This window comes from Grammomys surdaster, unplaced genomic scaffold, assembly GCF_004785775.1.
Source record: "Grammomys surdaster isolate TR1022 unplaced genomic scaffold, NIH_TR_1.0 125940, whole genome shotgun sequence".
In the NCBI taxonomy this organism is placed as follows: Eukaryota; Metazoa; Chordata; class Mammalia; order Rodentia; family Muridae; genus Grammomys; species Grammomys surdaster.
This window is the reverse complement of record NW_021620762.1, coordinates 3,952,999-3,973,722: the sequence shown is the minus strand read 5'-3', so window position 1 is coordinate 3,973,722 and position 20,724 is coordinate 3,952,999. Positions and strand designations below refer to the sequence as shown.

The window sequence follows — 20,724 nt, the reverse complement described above, 5'->3', positions numbered from 1 at the left end:
AACCATTGAAACTGGGTTATGATGCTCTTTGTGATTCTGATTTACATTGATCTTCCTGATGATGAGTGAAAATGAACATTTGTCCATATAGTTACACCATTTGTATCTTCTTTGAGCACTGTCTGCAAAGTATGTCTGCTCTTATGTCTCTGTGTGTGTGTGTGTGTGTGTGTGTGTGTGTGTGTGCATTCGTGTATAGGTGTAAACATGTGCATGTAGGTGCTGGGACTGTTAGCATAAACATGTATGTGTGAACATGCATGCTGGGCATGTGTGTAGGTGTGAGCATGCATGTGTAGGTGTGTGAGGGAGTGTGAGCATGTGTGTGTAGGTGTAAGCATGTGTGTGTGCAGGCACAGCTGCCCATGGGTATGCACACGAGTGGAGGCCTGAGGTTGAGGCCAGGTGTCATTCTTTAAATGCTCCCTGCCCTTAGTTTTTATTTCATTTTATTTTATTTTATGTTTCACACAGGGTCTCATTTAGCTCTGGCTAGCTTGCAACTCTCTATGTAACCCAGGCTGGCCTTCAACTCACAGAGACATGCTGCCTGCATGTGCCACCATGACCGACTCCCACCTTTATTCTCTGAGACAGGGTTTCTCACTGAAACTGAATCAGGGTTGGATGGCCAAGGAGTGTCTAGAATCACCTGTCTTTACTGTTGACCTCTGGTGCTGGGCTACAGGGACACACCATCACTACATGGCTGCTGGGCATACAAATTCAGGTTCTTTGTTCTACTTACACTGCAGATATTTTGCTGGCTAAGCCAAATCTCTACGGCCCCTTATTTGTTCATTTGTAATTGGATTCTGATCTCTGTTTGTTTCCTTGAGCTGAATTCTTGCTCATGTATTCTGGAAACTAGGTTCCTGTAGGATCCATAGTCGGAATAGAATTTCTCCTACGCTGAAGGCTGTCTCTCCATGCTGTTGGTTGACACCTTTTAGTTTAAAATAATCACATTCAGCAATTTTTGTTTTCTTACCTGTGGCATTAGACATACTTAGTTGTTGAAGCCAATTCCCTGAAGCACTTCCTTAGCAGTTTTTCTTAAAGATTTATTTATTTATATGTTTTATCTACATGAGTCCTCTATCTTTGTTAAGAGGAGGAGAGGGCATCTGATCCCACTACAAATGGTTGTGAGCCACCATGTGGTTGCTGGGAATTGAACTCTGGACCTCTGGAGGAGCAGTCAGTACTCTTAACCACTGAGACATCTCTCCAGACCCTCCTTTACATAAAGCTGGTATTTGATAGTTGTTTGATTTGGTATTTGATGCTTGTGCATGCTGTGTAAGCACCTCACCAATGGTGCTGCATCCTCAGTCCTGACCAGGAGCTCTGGGACTCAGATTACAAGGATCTGAAGGACAGCACAGGGTCGGTGTGCTGTGGACTCTGCACCACACGGAAATCAGATTGGTTGGTGTCATTTTAGTCAACCTCCAAGGCATCCATTTCAGAGACTGCTGAACTACCACAAGTGGAATCTGTATGACCATGGGATGTGGATTCTTCAAATGAGCCTCCTGAGGGTCATGGGTATGGAAATGAAAATAGAATCATGTCCAACGGACATGGTGTTCTGTCACTTCCTCCATTTCAGCCATGATTGGTCAATGTTACCACTTTATTTTCTGAGAACTGTAACTGGTATCTTCAGCAATTTTTTCTTTTTTCTTTTCTTTTCTTTCTTTCTTTCTTTCTTTCTTTCTTTCTCTCTTTCTTTCTTTCTTGTTTTTTTTTTCTTTTGAGGCTTCAACCAATAGGATAAGGATGCAGATCTCTCTTGGGGAAAGGAAGCCCTTCACTGGTTGTTATTCAGTTCATGAACTCTGTCCTTGGAGCAGGAGATCAGTGGTCCATGGGCTTGTGTTTTCCAGGCTGCTGCACTGCTCAGGGTCCAGTCACAGGTCCAGAGGAGGTGAGCGGTTATGAGCAGGGCTTCTTGACAGTGCAGTGCCGATATAACTCAGGATGGAATAATTACAAGAAGTACTGGTGCCGAGGAGCTTACTGGAAATCATGTAAGATTCTCGTTGAAACTGATGCATCAGAGCAGTTGGAGAAGAAGAACCATGTGTCCATCAAGGATGACCAGACACACCGCATCTTTACAGTGACCATGGAGGATCTGAGGATGAGCGATGCTGGCATTTACTGGTGTGGAATTACGAAATCTGGAACGGATCCCATGTTTAAAGTTAGTGTGAACATTGACCCAGGTAAGAAAAAATTCCAGAAAATTCAGGTTGGGTTGTGGTGGGATCAGCGACCCTTGTAAAAGTCTTACGAGAAAAGATAAACAGAGTCTACTCTATTTGGATCTATTTTCTCCTGAGATAGAGGGTGAGACAGGGAAGCCTCATCTCCTGGCCCCCATTTTGTGTCTTAGATATCCTCAGTTCTACAGATCTGAGAATTGAATGTAAAATCTCATGTGTGCTAGCCAATCACTATCACTGAGTTAAACTCCCCAAAATAAAGGAAGCCATGGACTATGTATTTCTGGGCATGATAGAGTAATAAGGATCAAGTTTACCTCTCGCTTCAAAGAACTACAACAACAAAAAAATAGGCAACAGAAGCTAGAGACATGGCTCAGTGATTCAGAGCACTGGCTGTTCTTCCAGAGGACGAGACTTCGATCCCAGCATCTACATGGTAGCTTGCAACCATCTGTCATTCAATTTCAGGGGTTCTGACACCCTCTTCAGGCCTCCATGGGGACTGCAAGCAGATGCTGCATTTGGAAGATGGCAAGGGACACACAGACACACATACATGAATTTTTTTAAAAAAATAAAAGAGATAAAACATGCAACACCAAGTGTTTCTGCATATTGCACACAAGACAATAATGAATACACTCAGAAGGAAGCGAGTTTTAAAGGGAGCTGTTTCTCTTCTCTGCACATCGTCCTTCTTTAGAAAAGAATTAAAGTGTTAGACACAGTGGTACACACCTTTAATCCACCACTGGGGAGGCAAAGATAGGCAGATCTCTGAGCTTGAGGTTAGCCTGTTCCATAGAGTGAGTCCCAAATGATCAGGGGCTACACAGAGAAACCCTGTCTCAAAAATAAATAAATAAGTAAATAAATAACTAAAATAAAGTAAGTAAGTAAGTTTTGGATGGTGACTGGGAATTGAGCTCCTTAATTCCTAGTGGAAAGAACTTAAGGCCATAAACCAGAGCTAGACTATCCACAGAAGGACTGAATCATTTTCTCTTTGTATCTGCAACCCCAAAAATTTTGACTACAGAACTGACAACCATACCCGCAATTCTGACGTCCACACCAACCATGGAGGACATTGGCATGGAGAACATTATCAAGGAACAAGAGATTCAGAGCAGCCTCTTCATCTGGTAAGCAGAGCTGTACCCTGGCAGCTGCTTCTCACTGGGCTGACCCTGTGGGCTCTCCCCTGGGAAGGCCTTGAGATAAAACACAAAATGCCCAGGAATCCTGGGATTCAGGAAAATCAATCATTTCTCGCCTAAATATATCCCAAGTATTTCTTAACATGGCTATATCTATGCTTTTCAAAAAAGTCATTTATCTGAATACCAAATTGGCCTGTCCATCTTGTAATTTTACTTGCTAATCTCAGTAACTATCGTGTAGAACCACTTGGGCTGGTGTATTCTCATGTCAAAGCCTGAGGTGGGATTCCCCAGTTCTTCTACCTTTTAGTATAACAAGACTTCCCTTCTAAGCCTCAGGTACAGGAAGGTAACATCTTCACCTGAGTGACAGGAGAAACTGAGCACAGCTTTTGTGTCTCCTCTGTGTGTCCCCCAGAGGGCAGGACAGAGGGCCATGGTTGGGTCTCCACGGAGTTAGAAGAGATCCCTCTCCCATCAGCTACTCTTTCCAGCCTATAAATAAATCTCCAGGTTCCTGTCCAACACTGCCAAGAGCCAGTGTGGGAAATTGTCTTAGTTAGGGTTTTACTGCTGTGAACAGACACCATGACCAAGACAACTCTTATAAGGATAGCGTTTAATTGGGGCTGGTTTGCAGGTTCAGAGGCTCAGTCCATTATCATCAAGGCAGGAACATGGCAGCATCCAGGCATGCATGGTACAGGAGATGATGGGAGTTATACATCTTCATCTGAAGGCTGCTAGCAGAATACTGACTTCCAGGCAGCTAGGATGAGGATCTTAAAGCCCACGCCCACAGTGACACACCCATTCCAACAAGGCCACACCCACTCCAACAGGGTACACTTAATAATAGTGCAGCTCCCTGGGTAGAACATAAATAAACCATCACAAGAGTCTGCACAGTGCAGAGGAGGATTGGGAAACTGGGGACTGTATTTTGCCCCTAGGATGCTTGTCATTCTTGAAGATGTCCAGAGGAATTCCCAGCATTATACAGCTACCTTGGCCTAATTTAATCACAGCCTGTTGGGGTCAATTCTCCAGGTCAAGGACACAGATAAAACACAAGCTAAGCTAAGTCACAGGGTACCTCATTAGTTCTCCTTGTGAGTTGTCCCTCAGGTGTTATCTAGTCCCCTGTTCTTTCTACTGTGTCCTTTCTGCTCCATAAATCTTAAGTTAGACAAAAATGTCTCAAAGCATCTTACTTCATAGGCTCTCTCAGGGATTCTTTTTAAGAATTTCTTTCTCTTCTAATGCTTTGGACGTGTTATTACTTGTTTTGCAAGTGAATAGAATGTTAGTTGTCAAGTGACAGAGGGTATGAAGTTCCAAAAATGTAGAGAATCGAAGAGAGTGTAAAACACAGAGAGAGCTCAGTCCTTGGAAACATTTCAGGACATTGGATGGCATGGTCTGTGAAGCGGAAGCTCTTTTATGTTCCAGGAATGTGTTTGGGCTAACCTGTGACTCACAGAGTATCTGAAGTTGTAGACGCTCTTCAGGAGCTGAGGATAGCCTCCTGTTGGGCAAAGAGAATCCAAGGATGGTCCAAGGAGGGAGATAGAGACCTGGGCAGTGAATAGAGGATGGCAGGAGTTGGGGAATGGGGCTTAATACTCTCAGGGCCTCATGTCCCACAGGGTGTAATAAAGGGACACAAAGAACTGCAACAGCAGTGTCAGTCCACTGACAGTGGAAGCAGCCATCAACCATTTCTAGATGTAGTGTTCCCCAAGCCCCCTAACACACCGGTGCTGATGAGGTCGGGCAGGAGCATCCTGGTGAGGAATGCAGCAGAAGCCAAGGTCAAAGATCAGGGAGCAGTGAAGTCTTCAGCCTGGCAGGAACGAAGACTAGATGAGGAGGATTTAAGGAAGACCAGAAGAACAGAGAGGATGGTGGTCAAAGGGGAAAGGAGAGACATGGGCAACGCTTTCCTGGGTGAGAGCTTATCCTTCAGGCAGCATGACCAGCCATGCACTTGCAGGGAGGCAGACCTGTACCATCTCAGGCTTGCCCTTATCTGGCCCTTGAAGGCTAGGATGCAGACACCAGGAAGGCCGAGCCCTCTATGCCAGGTGACTGCTCACTTCCTGTCTCCTTTGTTTCCTGCAGGTCCCTGCTGAGCAGCCTCTCCTTCCAGCTGTTGGTCTTTGTGGTGTTTCCCCTGTTCCTGAGCATGCTCAGTGCTGTCCTCTGGGTGAACAGGCCTCAGAGATCCTCTGAGGGAGGTGAAGTTGGCCTGGTGAAGACCCATAGTTCTGTTGCCTAGAACAGAGAGGAACACTTCCCAGGAGAGGGAAAATGAGCTTAACCTCTCTGTCTCTCTGTGTCTATCTCTCTCTCTGTCTCTCTCTCTCTGTCTCTCTCTCTCTTCCTCTCTCTCTCTCTCTTCCTCTCTCTCTCTCTCTCTCTCTCTCTCTCTCTCTCTCTCTCTCTCTCTCTCTCTCTCATGTGTGTGTGTATGTGTGTGTGTACACATTGTAGCAGCAGATGTGTACATGGAGGACATCTTCAGGTATCCTTCCAGTATTGTTTGAGACAGGATTTCTCACTGACCTGGACCTTTCCCAAGTAAGCCAGATAGCTGGCCAGGAACTCCAGGGATCCACCTGCCTCCACCCCCTATTCTGCCATTACAAGGACATGCAATTGCCCTCACTTAAAAACAAACAATCCAACAAACACTGAAGGTTTTAGGGATTGAATTCATGTCCTTGTACTTACAAGGAAGGCAAGTGCTTTACCAACCGATCCATCTCTCCAGTCTGGAAAAGACTCGTTCTATTAAGGAACAACTGATCAGCAGAACAATGGCTATGAGGTGCCTGTGGGCCCAGACTCAGACTAAGTCCAGTCCTACAGCAGGGACAGCTGAGTTCTGGAATTTATTCATATCTTCCATCTCTCAGAACATCCCACAATGCCTACTTAAGTCTCTCTTCCACTGGCAGCTTCAAGGGAAGTAGAAAATACAAGAAAAGTTCATGTTTCTTCCTAGGGCTTCAGATCCTTAGAGAACACATGCCAATACAAGTGTGTAGGCCACCAGTCAGGTGACTGAACAAATACCTGGAATTGTGGCCTCTCCAAGTGGCATAAAAATTTGCCATTGTCACAGTGAATATCTATCCCTTATGGACTGGACACACCCTGCTTCCTTTTTTGTCAATGCAACCCAGTGACTAAGCCCATTGCAAACATGGATGGAATAGTGACCGAGGCTCTTTGCCACCTGAACAGGTCCCCAAGTAGTAACTTAGTCTTGGTCTCTGAAGTTTAGATTCTGTGACCAGTGAGACCAAATGGGGAGCTAAGCTGAAGGAAGGCAGCTGGCCTCTCAAGAGTCACAAACCCACATCACTCCATGACCCCTTCAGGGATTCTCACTGCACCAGGCCTTACAACTGTTTCTCCCTTAGTTCAGAAGCATCTATTGAATGTCTAAATGTTAGACACTCTCCACATATAAGCTCTAAAATAAGAAACACCCAGTAAAGTCCACAATGGAAGCCGAGGGGCTCAAACAGAAATGTTCTGCAGGAAAATAGTTGTTTTCAGCCCTCCAGCCTCAGCCCTGCTGTGTTCTCCACCATGACACAGTCTTCTCCCCCCGCACCCCAGTGAGGCTCTGACAACCGCAGCCAAACTCACACTTCACAAGGGTGAACCCCTACTTTGAATGAGAAGAGTCGCCAGGTTAACATCGTCTCCTTGGTGACATGTGCTGGGCTCTAGTGAGCCTGGCTGTCTTGAAAGGACAGATTTCATTTGCTTCCAGGGTATAGCTGCTGCTCAGACAAAGAATCCCAGTTAAATGCAGTGGGACACACCATAACACACACACACGCACACGCACATGCACACGCACACACACGACATGTAATCTGGAAAGGAGCTCATTAGAGCCTGTAGGCCAGGCAGTGATGGAGCACATCTTTTATTCCAACACTCAGGAGGCAGAGGCAGGTGGATTTCTGAGTTCAAGCATCAGCTTGGGTTACAGAGTGAGATCCAGGACTACACAGTGAAACCCAGCAAGTTCCAGAACAACCAGGGCTACATGGAGAAACCCTGTCTTGGAGGGAAAAAAGAAAAAGAAAGGAAGGAAATAAAAAGCAAGAAGGAAGGAAGGGAGGGAGGGAGGAAGGAAGAAGGAATAGGAAGGGAGACAATGGAGGTAATAGCAGTGAAGATGACTAAAATTCATTGTGTATTCCTGTGATGCTCTGTAAGACTTTTTTAAATAATAAAATAAAAATTTAAAGAAGGAAGGGTTTTCTCTTTCCGTGTCCCCATCTTCTTCTTTCCAGTGTGGGTTCTGTCAACACACACACACACACACACACACACACACGCGTGTGGTATTTACTCTCCCTTCTGTGAGCAGCCCTGGGGTTAGCCCCACCCTTTCTGCTTTAAGAAGATTCCTTGCCTGCACAGATTCTCTTTCTCTTATTACTCAACTGCCTTGTTGGCAGTTTTCATCATCACGTGGCTTTGCTATTCTTAGCCGGCCATGGGCACTGCTTTCTTCCTCCTCTCATGCTGTGACTGTCCCTGGCTGGAGCCCTTGGAAATCTGCATTAGCAGTGGAGATTCCCAGAACCTTCTGTCATTTGCTTGTTCTATTGCTTATGTATGAACACAGACCTTTTTCCACGTCTTCTGGGATGAAGGTCCCTGAACTAAAATGTGAGGGGGACACACTCTAATCTCTGTCAGACACCCCTGCTCTCACACCAAACAATGGTGAAGAAAAGAACACAGTTCATGAATCTCCTTTGCCTCCAACATCAGGGGCAACTAGAAGCAAGTCACCCCATTTTTCCCGCATGGCTCCTCTGTCCCACAGCTGTACAAGCTTGGTTCTGTCCTCTACACAGCTGTTTGATGGGTCTGCTCTGTCATCCAACGCTCCAATGCAACAATATAGCACAGAGACCATAATATGCTCAAATTCCCTTATTGTAGTCTGCACTCAAAACATCTTGGGAAGGATCCCCTAAAAGTCAACTCCACCATCATTCTGGACATTGAGGAGGTTTCCTGAGAGACAAGTCCCGGTCATCACCCCTGCCCCCACCCTGGACATGTTTCTTCTCATTGCAATCTAGAATAGACTTTTTCTGACCCCCAGCTAAGCCTTATGCTCTCATATCTCCAGGGCCACAGTCCCATTGATCTGGAGACAAGAGAGGAGAAGAACTGGTGGCAATCACCGGATTCAATCTCATGGGCTCCTCCATCTACAAAGGGCACTGTCCCTAGACACAGAAAAGAGAGTCCACATCCTACCTGACTCTCCTCAGAATCTTGTCCTTAAAAAAGTTGTGTGTGTGTGTGTGTGTGTGTGTGTGTGTGTGTGTGTGTATGCTTTGCCTGCCTGTGAGTCTGGTGCTCTGAGAGGCCAGAAGAAGCCATGGAAATGGAGTTACAGATCTACTTTATAAATGTTGGGAATCAAACCTGGTCCTATGGAAGAGCATCAGGGTCCTTAACTGCTGCATCATCTCTCCAGTTCCTGACTTGTTTTTCCAGAAAGATCTATCATCAACATAATCATCATCATCATCTTCATCATCATAATTTTTAAGTTATATGCATCTGTATGTGGGTTTGTTCATGAGAGTTCAGGTGTCCATGGTATCCAACAAAGGGTGAAAATTCCAGGGTGTGAGCCACCTGGGGTGGATGCTAAGATCTGAACTCAGGTCCTCTGCAAGAACAGATCCCATTCTCTTTTTTTCTTAAATAAAAATAATTTTTCTTTACTTATTTCATGTGTATGGGTGTGTTGCCTGCATGCATGTCTGTGTAGCATGTACATGACTAGTGCCCCACAAAGGCAAGAGAAAGGCATCTGCTTCCCTGGCACTGGAGCTAAGACAGCTCTGAGACCCTATGTGGGTGCAGGGAACTGAACCCAGGTCCTCTGGAAGAACAATCACTTAACAACAGAGACAGCTCTCCAGCCCCTGGAGTGTTTTCCGATGGAGCAGATACTCTCCATAATATATTTAAATTGGCCACACGATTTGAGAATGAAAGAGGCATGATGGACATATTAACCATTCTCTCCAAGGCCCTCTCTGAATTATGTGAAGCCTCTAAACTTCCAGCCTCACCACTAGGGGGTCAGAATGTCACTGACATGCTGCTCAGGGGAGGTGAAATGTAGGGGTGTTAGGCTGAGTTTCTTCCTCACCTTTGGAGTGCCGGCTACCAAAACACTGCTCAGAGAAGGCCAAATGCGGTCTAGGGGACACAGCCCGTGTTTCTTTCTCCAGGTGAGAAATAGCAGGTGCTGGGACAGATGCTGTGGTTCTCAAATTCCTGTGCACCCAGATACCAGTGGAAATCACGAAGAGTAGTAAACTGGGGCTCCCATCTTCCTGTGTACCCAGATGCTTCTGGGGACCGAAAAGAGTTGGGAATGGGAGTCTGTGGAGCCCGTGCTGAGCCTGGGATGGGGAGGGGGCAGTAAGTGAGGGGGGTTGATCCTGCTTAGCTCTGAGTGAGTCCCAGCAGTAGGGAGGGGCTTCTCCAAGGAGACTTTGGCTTGGCTCTGTATGATGAAGGCCTCCACCCTCAGGAGTCTTTGATGAAGGAGATTGTCTTTGCTTATCCAAACTGTTTTACTCATGGCAGATGTGAATGGATATGTCTTACTGATGGTGAACCAGAGATTAAATACCTTTTGTAGGAAGAGGTGCCCAGGAAGGGAAACTCATTGGCTAAACACTCTGGGCCTATCTAGATATCTCATTAGCATGAAGAATTCTGGGTTTTTATGCTAATTGAGTGGTTCTTATGGTCCTCTTAGTGGGGTGTCATGTGCTCCAGGAGAGGAAACTGGTCCTAAGCTATTTCGAACTCCTGCCATTCTCAATTATGATTTATCTGGGTTCCAAACTTGCTACAACTGTCAGGAGCCATAAAGGGATAAGCTAATAATTAGCAGGTGATCATCCTGAAATGCTTGCCTTGGATTATTATATAACCTCCGACAAGTACGTCCTCATCTAGCAAGGCTGTGGGGAACTTATTTTAGGAAAGATTCCTGCTATTAATATACTTTTCCTGTTATTATTGTTATTATTAAATGTATGTAACAATCACTAAGCAATAGCACACCCCTGCAGGCCCACGAAGATGTTCTGTCTTGTAGTGATGGTATATAGACAAATAGATGACTTCTTAAGTCTTAATGATGATCCTATAAGAATTCCTAAAATTCTATCAATGATTACTATGCTCTTTTATGGTGGGATGCTATTAGGTCCCTTTCTGATAGTCAAAACCGCAATGAGAACTCTGACAGTCTCCCAAGTGTCATCAGTTAATTGCCCTTAGATAGTAACCAGCCTTTCTCCTGCTCAGAGCACATTCCAAGAAGTCATAAAACAATTAACCAAAGGTCACTAAAAGGCAGCTAACAATTTATTATAGGTTAGATACTAGGACAGAACAGAAAATATTGCCTGGGTTTATCTATTCAGAACTTCACTAATTGCTTAGTTATAGTTTTAAACCTTCGGTGAACCTGTGGAGCTAGACAGGTGATGGATGTTTAGTCAGATAATTACTCCTAATGGATATGCATGTAAACATTCTGTGTTGTAAACTTCTATTTCAATTTATGATTTGAATATTGGTGTGAACGTGTGATGAACCTTGTAACACGTGACCATGTACTCTGTAAGATGCGTAAGTACTGAAGACAAAGACAAAGAGAGTAGGAGTCGTGGTAGTCATCACGGTAGTGGTAGGATAGAGTAGTTGTAGGTGTAGACATTCTTTAGGAGCCGTTCGTCCTTTCCTTTCCTTTTCCCTTGCTTAGAATTTTTTCACTTAGAATTTTTCCTTTGTTAGAATTTTTTCCTCTTCCCCACTTAGGGCCTTACCACTTTTCCTCTTAGATAGCCTTCACAGGAAACTTTTTACACTTAGCAATAAACTCTATGATAACTTCTCTAAGTGTCTTTTTCTTCCTGTGACTTCAGACTAGCAGGCATAAGTCAGGGCCCGGCAGGTCCTGCAGAGAGAGTACAAAGGCTATAGAGGCTATTTGCTTAATCCTCTGCTGTTTGGGGGCTGAGGTGAAAGTGCCAGGAATGACGGTTTCTGGCCAGAGGATTCCAGAGGGCAGGCCAGCTACAGTAGAATAGCAAGTGAACTTTTCTAGCATACATAAATAATCTCTTGTTATGCAGCAACCCTAAATATCTGGTAAGACCAAGTCTTACCCCCCCTCCTACCGACACTCTTCCCATCCCCCTCAGCTGCCTCAAGAAGAACTGACGAGGAGAAAAAGAGACCCCCTCCTTCTCCTCCCACCAAGCTGGGGCTGGATCCTGGCGTACAGCCTTATCAGTCCTTCTGTCTGGTGACATCATCCACTGCCCTATACTCTTTCTTGAAAGACTGAAACCACAATTAAATTTTAAAAAGATTATATAATGAGAAGTTGGTGCTTATATATTTGAAGCTAAACACGGTGAACAGTAAAGAGGATGATGGGGGAGGGGACAAGATACAGGCTGAAGCTGGATCATGAGGTGAAGAGTCTGGGTCATTCACGAATAGGGAAAAGCCAACCCATGTTTCAGTCAAGGATTGAGATAAGCTGGTCTGTCTGTCTGTCTGTCTGTCTGGTTCATCCTCCTGTCTGTCTATCTGTCCTAGTCTCTTCTTTGTTGCTGTGACAAAACACTGACCAAAACCAACCCAATGGGAAGAGCAGTGTTATATGGCTGACACTTCCATGGAACGGTCCATCTTGAAGGCAGTGTGCAGGGGCTCAGCAGGAACCTGGAGGCAGGAACTGAAGCAGAGGCCATGGAGGGCACTGCTCACTGGCTTGCCCAGCCTACCTTCTTAGACAACCCAGGACCACAAGCTCAGGAATGGTATCACATCCATTAACCATCCAGAGAATATCCTCACAAACTTGCCTACCGTGTCCATCTGATGGAAGAAAATGCTCAGTAAAGGTTCTTTCTCCCAGGGTTCCCTAGTTTGCATTAAGTTGACAAAACTTATCAGTACGTTATAACCTGTCTGTGAACCTATCAGTACACTGATAACCTGAATGTTTATTATTTTTCTTTTTCTCTCTTTTTTTTGTGGGGTATTGTTGTTGTTGTTTCTTTTTATTTTTTTCAAGACACAGTTTCTTTGTGTATACTTGGCCATCTTGGAACTTGCTCTGTAGACCAGGTTGGCCTGAAACTCACAGAGATCCAGCCTCCCCAGTACTGGGATTAAAAGCATGCACCGGCACCACCAGCTTTCCTTCCTTTTTCCAGAGACAGAATGTCAACTGAGCATTCTCATTGCTGTGATAAATAATGAGACAAAGGCAGCTTAAGGAGGGAAAGATTTATTCTGGCTCATGGTTTGAAGGAATTTAGCAAACCATGGTGGAAAGGCTGGGTGGTGGGGTGTGAGGTGGCTGCTGACATTGCATCCATAAGTAGAAAGCAGAAAGGGATGAATACTGGTGTTCCCGTCCTTCATCCCTTTCCTCTGTTTATCCAGTCTGCCATCCAGCCCAGAGAAGGCATCTGCTCCCAGCTCTGCCTCTTCTCTTTAAGAGAAACCTACCTCTATCCTACTCCTTGGAGAGGCCCTGTTCACAACAGAAAACCCTGAGGAGACACAAGGTGGTGCCACAGGTCTGGAGAAGTCCTACTAGGCACCTCCCAGATGAGTCTATAACCATGGAGTTGCAGTGATCAGCACTTGATGTGTCTACAAACTTCCTCTTCTGGTACATGAAGGTTGTTCCTCTTCAGACTTCTTGCTCTCACTGCAGGATAGAGCTTGGCAGGAGACATGAGCAGACCATCGTATTCTCAGCTTCCTCTTTCCCCAGAGGAACTGCATGTGTTTCTGTGGCTCTCTTGGCTTCTAGGGCCTGACATGTGTGAGTGAGTGTGAATAGGTACCATGCCTGGGGAAAGCTCTTGCCCTCAGCTTTCTGCCTCTCCCTGATTCTTAAGATGGTAATGACCACCTTAGATGTGTAGGCAAAGTCAGCTATTGCAAGTTCACAAAACAGGAAAGCAGCAGCAGCCTCGAACCCTGGTTTTGTGGAGTAAAGACCTCACCAGACTTTTGCTGGACAACAAAATAAGTTGCTAATTTTTCCAGTAGGAGGCGGGAAACCACATGTTGGCTCTTACAGCCTCAGCGGGAGGGGCAGCGGGGGACATGTGTCACATAAACTCACATCATTATGGGTGTGGGGAGTGTGTGTGTGGAAATCACATCGTTTTCTGCAGTAAACCACAGCTCTGGTGATTCAGTGAACTGAGGGTGACCTTGGGGACTCTGGTCACAGCAGGAAGGTTAGACTGAACTCAGGGGTATTTATGGAAAAGTGCTGGGGCCCTTTGCTTTCGGTGGCAAGCATCAGGATCACAAACTGTCTCCTGGAGAAGCATGTCTATCAGACAGACCCTGGAGCTTTGGCCCACAGGAGTAAGAGGACAGTGGTGAGGGGGTGACAGATTCTGTGTGTGGTGGATGGGACACTGTCCGAGTTAATTCAGTCACAGTCCCCAACATCATAGATATTTCTCTTATTCTGTTACAATGCCTGACATTTTTTCCAAAGACCTAACTTGGATTTTTGTTTGCATAGGTACTTGATTTTTGTTTATAATTAAATCAATTACAAATTTGATATGATCCCTGTCTCCCAGGCTGGTTTCCTCCCTTGATCCTCCTATCCCAGCCTCCTAAGTGCTAGGGTGCATATAACTTAGAAATTATGATGATGATGATGAAAATGATGATGATGATGACTATGCTGATGATATGCTGATGGTAGATCTTTCTGGAAAAACAAGTCAGGAACTGGAGATATGGTGCAGCAGTTAAGGACCCTGATGCTTTTCCATAGGACCCGGTTTGATTCCCAACATTTATAAATAGCTCATAAGTACCTGTAACTCCATTTCTATGGCTTCTTCTGGCCTCTTGTACATCTGTGGGACAGAGGAGCCATGCTGGCCTTGGGCTCACAGACTTCAGCTCCCTGTCTCTCTGTAGCATGGGGTGACTTGCTTCTAGTTGCCCCTGATGTTGGAGGCAAAGGAGATTCATGAACTGTGTTCTTTTCTTCATGATCTATGTAGTGTGAGAGCAGGGGCGTCTTAGGGAAATAGGAGTGTGTCCCCCTCACATTTTAGTTCAGGGACCTTCATCCCAGAAGACGTGGAAAAAGGTCTGTGTTCATACATAAGCAATAGCACAAGCAAATGACAGAAGGTTCTGGGAATCTCCACTGCTAATGCAGATTTCCAAGGGCTCCAGCCAGGGACAGTCACAGCATGAGAGGAGGAAGAACACAGTGCCCATGGCCGGCTAAGAATAGCAAAGCCACGTGATGATGAAAACTGTTAACAAGGCAGTTGAGTAATAAGAGAATCTGTGCAGACAAGGAATCCTCTCAAAGCAGAAAGGATGGGGCTAACCCCAGGGCTGCTGGCAGAAGGGAGAGTAAATACCACGTGTGTGTGTGTGTGTGTGTGTGTGTGTGTGTGTGTGTGTGTGTGTGTGTTTGTGTGTGTGTGTGTGTGTGTGCTGACAGAACCAACTTAGGAAGAAGATGAGGAAACATAGAAAGAAAATGGTCCCCCTCTTTAAATTTTTATTTTATTATTTTAAAAATTTTTATACATCTTCTTTGAAATATATAAGGACTTTTAGTCATTTTCACTGCTATTACCCTCCATTGTCTCCCTTCATGTCCCCACTTCCTTCTTTCCTTCCTTCCTTCCCTCCTTCCTTCCTTCCTTCTTTTTATTTCCTTCCTTTCTTTTGCTTCTTTCCCTCCAAGACAGGGTTTTTCCATGTAGCCCTGGTTGTTCTGAAACTTGCTGGGTTTTTCTGTGTAGTCCTGGAACTCTCTCAGTAGTCCAAGCTAGTCTTGAACTCAGAAATCCACCTGCCTCTGCCTCCTGATTGATGAGATTAAAGGTGTGCTCCATCACTGCCCGTCCTACAGAATCTAATGAGCCCCCCTTCAGATTATACATCGTGTGTGTGTGTGTGTGTGTGTGTGTGTGTGTGTGTGTGTGGTATGTGGCGTGTGTGTGTCCCACTGAGTTTAACTGGGATTGCTCCTCTGAGCGTGGGTGGGAACATGGACAACTGACTGGCAGCTGTACCCTGGAAGAAAATGAAATCTGTCCTCTAAACAGAGCCAGGCTCACTAGAGCCCAGCACATGTCACCAAGGAGAAGATGCTAACTTGGGGACTCTTCTCACACAAAGTGGGAGTTCACCCGTGTTAGGTGTGAGTTTGGATGTGGGTATCACAGCCCCACTGGAGGAGGAGAAGACTGTGTCATGGTGGAGAACACAGCATGGCTGAGGCTGATGGGCTGAGAACAACTGTTTCCCACTTAACGTTAAACTTGAGCCCCTGGGCTTCCTCTGTGGACTTTAGCCAGGTCTTTCTTATTTTGGAGCTTATATGTGGAGGGTGTCTAATACTTAGACATTCAACAGATGCTTCTGAACAAAGGGAGACAATTGAACGGCCTGGTGCAGCAACTGTCCTCAAGGGGTCAAGGGGTGATGTGGGTTTGTGACTCCTGAGAGGCCAGCTGCCTTCGTGCAGCTTAGCTCCACATTTGGTCTCACTGGGCAGAGAATCTAGACACCAGGACCAAGACTAAGCTACTACTGGGGACCTGTGCAGGTGGCACAGAGCCTAGGACAACTGCTCCATTCATGTTTGCAAAGTGCTTAGTCTCTGGGTTGTGTTGACAAAAAGAAATCAGGGTGTATCCTATAAGTAAGGGACAGATACCCAGCGTGGACAGATATCCAGTGTGACACTGATAAAGTTTTATGCCACTTGGTGTAGTCACAATTCCCAGATATTTGGTTAACCACCTGTCTAGTGACCCACAGACTTGCATTGGCATGTGTCCTCAAAGGAACTGGGGCCCTAGGAAGAAACATGACTTTTTTTTTTATTATTATTTTCTACTTCCCTGGAAGCTGTCAGTGGAAGAGAGGCCCAGGTAGGCACTATGGGATGTTCTGAGAGAGGGGGACATGAATGGATTCCAGAAGTCAGCTGGCCATGCTATAGGATTTTGATTAGTCTGAATCTGGGCCTACAGCACCTCAGAGCCGTGTTACTGCTGACCAGTTGTTCCTTAATAGAACGAGTCTTTTCCAAACTAGAAAGATGGATCAGTTGGTAAAGTGCTTGCCTTCCTTACAAATACAAGTACATGAGTTCAATCCCTACCATCTGCAGTGTTTCTTTTACTGTTTGTTTTAAAGTGAGGGAAGTTGTGTGTGCTTGTATTGGCAGAAGGGGGGTCGAGGCAGGTGGATCCTGGAGTTCCTGGCCAGCTATCTGGCCTACTTGGCAAAGGTCCAGGTCAATGAGCAACCCTGTCTCAAACAATAATGGAAGGATACCTGAAGATGTCCTCCACATACACATCTGCCCCTACAACGTGTACACACACATGTATGCACGCACGCACGCACACACACACACACACACACACACACATACACGAGAGAGAGATGGAGGGGCAGGGACAGGGACAGGGACAGGAACAGAGACAGAAACAGAGGGATCAAGATCATTTTCCATCTCCTGGGAAGGGTTCCTCTCTGTCCTGGGCATCAGAACTATGGATCTTCACCAGGCCAATTTCATCTCCCCCAGAGGGTCTCTGAGACCTGATCACCCAGAGGACAACAAAGTACATGCACAGGACCAGGGGAAACACCACAAAGACCAGCAGCTGGAAGGAGAGGCTGCTCAGGAGGGACCTGCAGGAAACAAAGGAGACAGGAAGTAAGCAGTCACCTGGCAGAGATGGCCCAGTCTTCCTGGTGTCTGCATCCTAGCCTTCAAGGGCCAGATAAGGACAAGCCTGAGATGGTACAGGTCTGCCTCCCTGCAAGCACATGACTGGACTTGCTGCCTACAGGACACCCTCTCTCTCTCTCTCTCTCTCTCTCGGACAAGCTTTACCTTTTATCCCTCCTCCAGGCTGAAGGCTTCACTGCTCCCTGACCTTTGACCTTGGCTTCTGCTACATTCCTCACCAGGATGCTCCTGCCCGACCTCATCAGCACCGGTGTGTTAGGGGGCTTGGGACACACTACATCTAGAAATGGTTGATGGCTGCTTCCACTGTCAGTGGACTGACACTGCTGTTGCAGTTCTTTGTGTCCCTTTATTACACCCTGTGGGACATGAGGCCCTGAGAGTATTAAGCCCCATTCCCGACCTCCTGCCATCCTCTATTCACTGCCCAGGTCTCTGTCTCCCTCCTTGGTCCATCCTTAGTTTCTCCTATGGCACAACAGGAAGCCATCCTCAGCTCCTAAAAAGCATCTACAACTTCAGATACCCTGTGAGTCACAGGTTAGCCCAAACACAATCCTGGAAGATACAAAAGCTGCCACTTGGCAGATGTGCCATCCAATGTCCTGAAATGTTTTGAAGGACTAAGTTCTCTGTGTTTCACACTCTCTTTGATTCTCTACATTTCTGGAACCTTATACCCTCTGTGGCTTGATAACTAACATTCTATCCACTTGTAAAACAAGCAATAACACGTCCAAAGCACTAGAAGAGAAAGGAATTTTTAAAAAGAATCCCTGAGAGAGCCTATGAAGTGAGATGCTTTCAGACATATTTGTCTAACTTAAATTTTATGGAGCAGAAAGGACACAGTAGAAAGGACAGGGGACTAGATAAGACCTGAGGGACAAATCACAGGGAGAACTAATGAGGTAACCTGTCTTAGCTTAGCTTGTGGTTTATCTGTGTCCTTGACTTGGAGTCTTGACTCCAACAGGTTGAGAAGAAATTAGGCCAAGGTAGCTGGGAATCCCTCTGGACACCTTCAAGAGTGACAAGCATCCTAGGGGCACACGACAGTCCCGTTTCCCACTCCTTCTCTGCACTATGGAGACTGTTGTGATGGTTTATTTATGCTCTGCCCAGGGAGCGGCACTATTATTAAGTGTAGCCTAATGGAGTGGGTGTGGCCTTGTTGGAGTGGGTGTGGGATGGGCTTTAAGACCCTCATCCTAGCTGCCTGGAAGTCAGTATTCTGCTAGCAGCCTTCAGATGAAGATGTAGAGCTCCCAGCTCTGCCTGTACCATGCCTGCCTGGATGTTGCCATGTTCCCGCCTTGATGATACTGGACTGAGCCTCTGAACCAGCAAACCAGCTCCCAATTAAACGTTATCCTTATAAGAGTTGTCTTGGTCACGGTGTCTTTCACAGCAGTAAAACCCTAACTAAGGCAACTTCCCACACTGGCTCTTGGCAGATTTGGACAGGAACTCAGAGATTTATTTATAGGCTGGAAACAGTAGCTGATGGGAGAGGGATCTCTTCTAACTCTGTGAAGACCCAACAGTGGCCCTCTGTCCTACCCTCTGTGGGACACATAAGGGAGACATAAAAGTTGTCCTCCATCTCTCCTAACTCCTCGTCATCTCCGTCACTCAGATGAAGATGTTACCTTCCTGTACCTGAGTCTGAGAAGGGGAGCCTTGCTATACTAAAATGCAAAAGGACTGGGGAGCCCACCTGAGACTTTGACATGGGAATACACCAGCCCAAGTGGTTCTACAAAATAGTAACTGAGATTAGCAAGTAAAATTACAAGATGGACAGGCCAATTAGATATTCAGGGAAATCACTTTTTTGAAAAGCATTGATATAGCCATGTTAAGAAATGCTTGGGATACATTTAGGCGAGAAATGATTGATTTTCTTGAATCCCAGGATTCCTGGGCATTTTGTGTTTTATCTGGAGGCCCTCTGAGGGGAAAGGCCACAGGGTCAGCCCAGTGAGAAGGAGCTGCCAGGGTACAGCTCTGCTTACCAGGTGAAGGGGCTGCTCTGAATATCTTGTTCCTTGTCAATATTATCCGTGCCTATGTTCTCCATGGTTGGTGTGGACATCAGAAATATGGGTATGGTTGTGAGTACTGTAGTTGAAATTTCTGGGGTTGCAGATACAAAGAGAAAATGGTTCAGTCCTCTTGTGGATAGTCTAGCTCCGGTTTATGGCATTAAGTTCTTTCCACTAGGAATTTAGGAGCTCAATTGCAAGTCACCATCCAAAACTTACTTACTTACTTACTTACTTACTTACTTACTTACTTACTTACTATAGGGAGCGACCAAGCTTTTACATTAATGGCCTAAGTCAGCCATACATGCCTACTGACACAAAGTCTTGGTCTCTGTGTGAAAGTACTAACCCTAGAACAGATAGCTATAGATCTTGTAGACAGGTAGCCCTGGTGGGAAAGTACCAGCCTAGGTAAGAATAAATAATCATAGAGCTAATGGACAAGTAGCTTTGGTGGAAAAGTACTAACTTATATAAGAACATATGACCAATAGATCTTATGGACAAGATCATAGTGACCTGTTCTGCCCTGCTTCTTCTGTGAACTTTTCACCCAGCCAACGCCCTGTTCTGAAAGATATTTGTACTCCTCCTGAGAACACCTGCACTCCCGAGAAATCAAGAAGACCCTATGTCATCCCCTCCCCATATCCTGCTTCTATGTGTATATAACCCTGGTATGGAAAAGTAAAATATAACAGCTTGATCAGACTACAGACTTGCTGTCAATTCTTACACACTCTCTCTTCCCGGTTCTTTACTACAGATCTTCTGATATCAGTTGAATGACCCCTGGGACTGGGGCAACCTATTTTTCTTTCTTTCTTTCTTTCTTTCTTTCTTTCTTTCTTCCTTCCTTCCTTCCTTCCTTCCTTCCTTCCTTCCTTCCTTTCTTTCTTTCTTTCTTTCTTTCTTTCTTTCTTTCTTTCTTTCTTTTGTTCTTTCTTTCTTTCTTTATATTTTTTTCTTTCCTTTATTTTTTCTTTCCTTTGTTCTTTCTTTCTTTCTTTCTTTCTTTCTTTCTTTCTTTCTCTTTTCTTTCTTTCTATTTGAGACAGGGTTTCTCTCTGTAGCACTGGATCATTTGGGACTCACTCTACGGAACAGGCTGCACCCCTGCTCTGAGATCTGCTTATCTTTGCCTCCCTACTGCTGGGATTAAAGGTTTGTACCACTATACGTAACACTTCAATTCTTTCCTAAAGAAAGATGATGTGTAGAGATAAGAAACAGCTCCCCTTTAAAATTCGCTTCCTTCAGAATATACTCATTAGTGCCCTGTGTGCAATATGCAGAAACACTCAGTTTTGCATATTTTATCTCTTCTCTTTTTTAAAAAATATTCATGTATGTGTGTATGGGTGTTCCTTTCCATCTTCCAAATT

The 20,724-nt window shown here is 45.4% G+C and overlaps 2 protein-coding genes across 4 annotated transcripts in view; one reads left to right on the top strand and one right to left on the bottom strand.

Annotated features, from left to right (window-relative positions):
* Positions 1-1,490: 1,490 nt before the first annotated feature.
* LOC114608805 (CMRF35-like molecule 3) lies at positions 1,491-7,426 on the top strand. Of its 3 annotated transcripts, none has more exons than XM_028752882.1 (4): positions 1,491-1,551; positions 1,893-2,234; positions 3,277-3,382; positions 5,525-7,426. In XM_028752882.1, exons 1-4 carry the CDS (start codon positions 1,515-1,517, stop codon positions 5,679-5,681), a joined length of 642 nt encoding a protein of 213 aa, XP_028608715.1. In that variant the 5' UTR covers positions 1,491-1,514; the 3' UTR covers positions 5,682-7,426. The 3 variants fall into 3 exon arrangements, with proteins under 3 accessions (XP_028608715.1, XP_028608716.1, XP_028608714.1); XM_028752883.1 differs by lacking the exon at positions 1,491-1,551 and having other exon boundaries at positions 1,775-2,036; positions 2,130-2,234; XM_028752881.1 differs by lacking the exon at positions 1,491-1,551 and having other exon boundaries at positions 1,775-2,234.
* A 9,562-nt stretch (positions 7,427-16,988) lies between these two features.
* Positions 16,989-20,724, bottom strand: part of LOC114608760 (CMRF35-like molecule 3) — a 4,202-nt gene continuing 466 nt past the window's right edge. Inside the window, exons 2-3 of the mRNA XM_028752782.1 lie at positions 19,307-19,427; positions 16,989-17,227 (exon numbers count right to left, since the gene is read on the bottom strand). Of these exons, the coding sequence (XP_028608615.1) occupies positions 17,035-17,227; positions 19,307-19,427 (314 nt within the window). The 3' untranslated portion in view covers positions 16,989-17,034. The remainder of the gene's footprint in view (positions 17,228-19,306; positions 19,428-20,724) is intronic.

Coding starts and splice junctions, on each gene's coding strand:
- LOC114608805 (XM_028752881.1), top strand. CDS start 1,838: ATGAACTCTGTCCTTGGAGCAGGAGATCAGTGGTCCATGGGCTTGTGT. Junction 2,235..3,276: donor TAGTGTGAACATTGACCCAG/GTAAGAAAAAAT, acceptor TTTTGACTACAG/AACTGACAACCATACCCGCA. Junction 3,383..5,524: donor CAGAGCAGCCTCTTCATCTG/GTAAGCAGAGCT, acceptor TGTTTCCTGCAG/GTCCCTGCTGAGCAGCCTCT.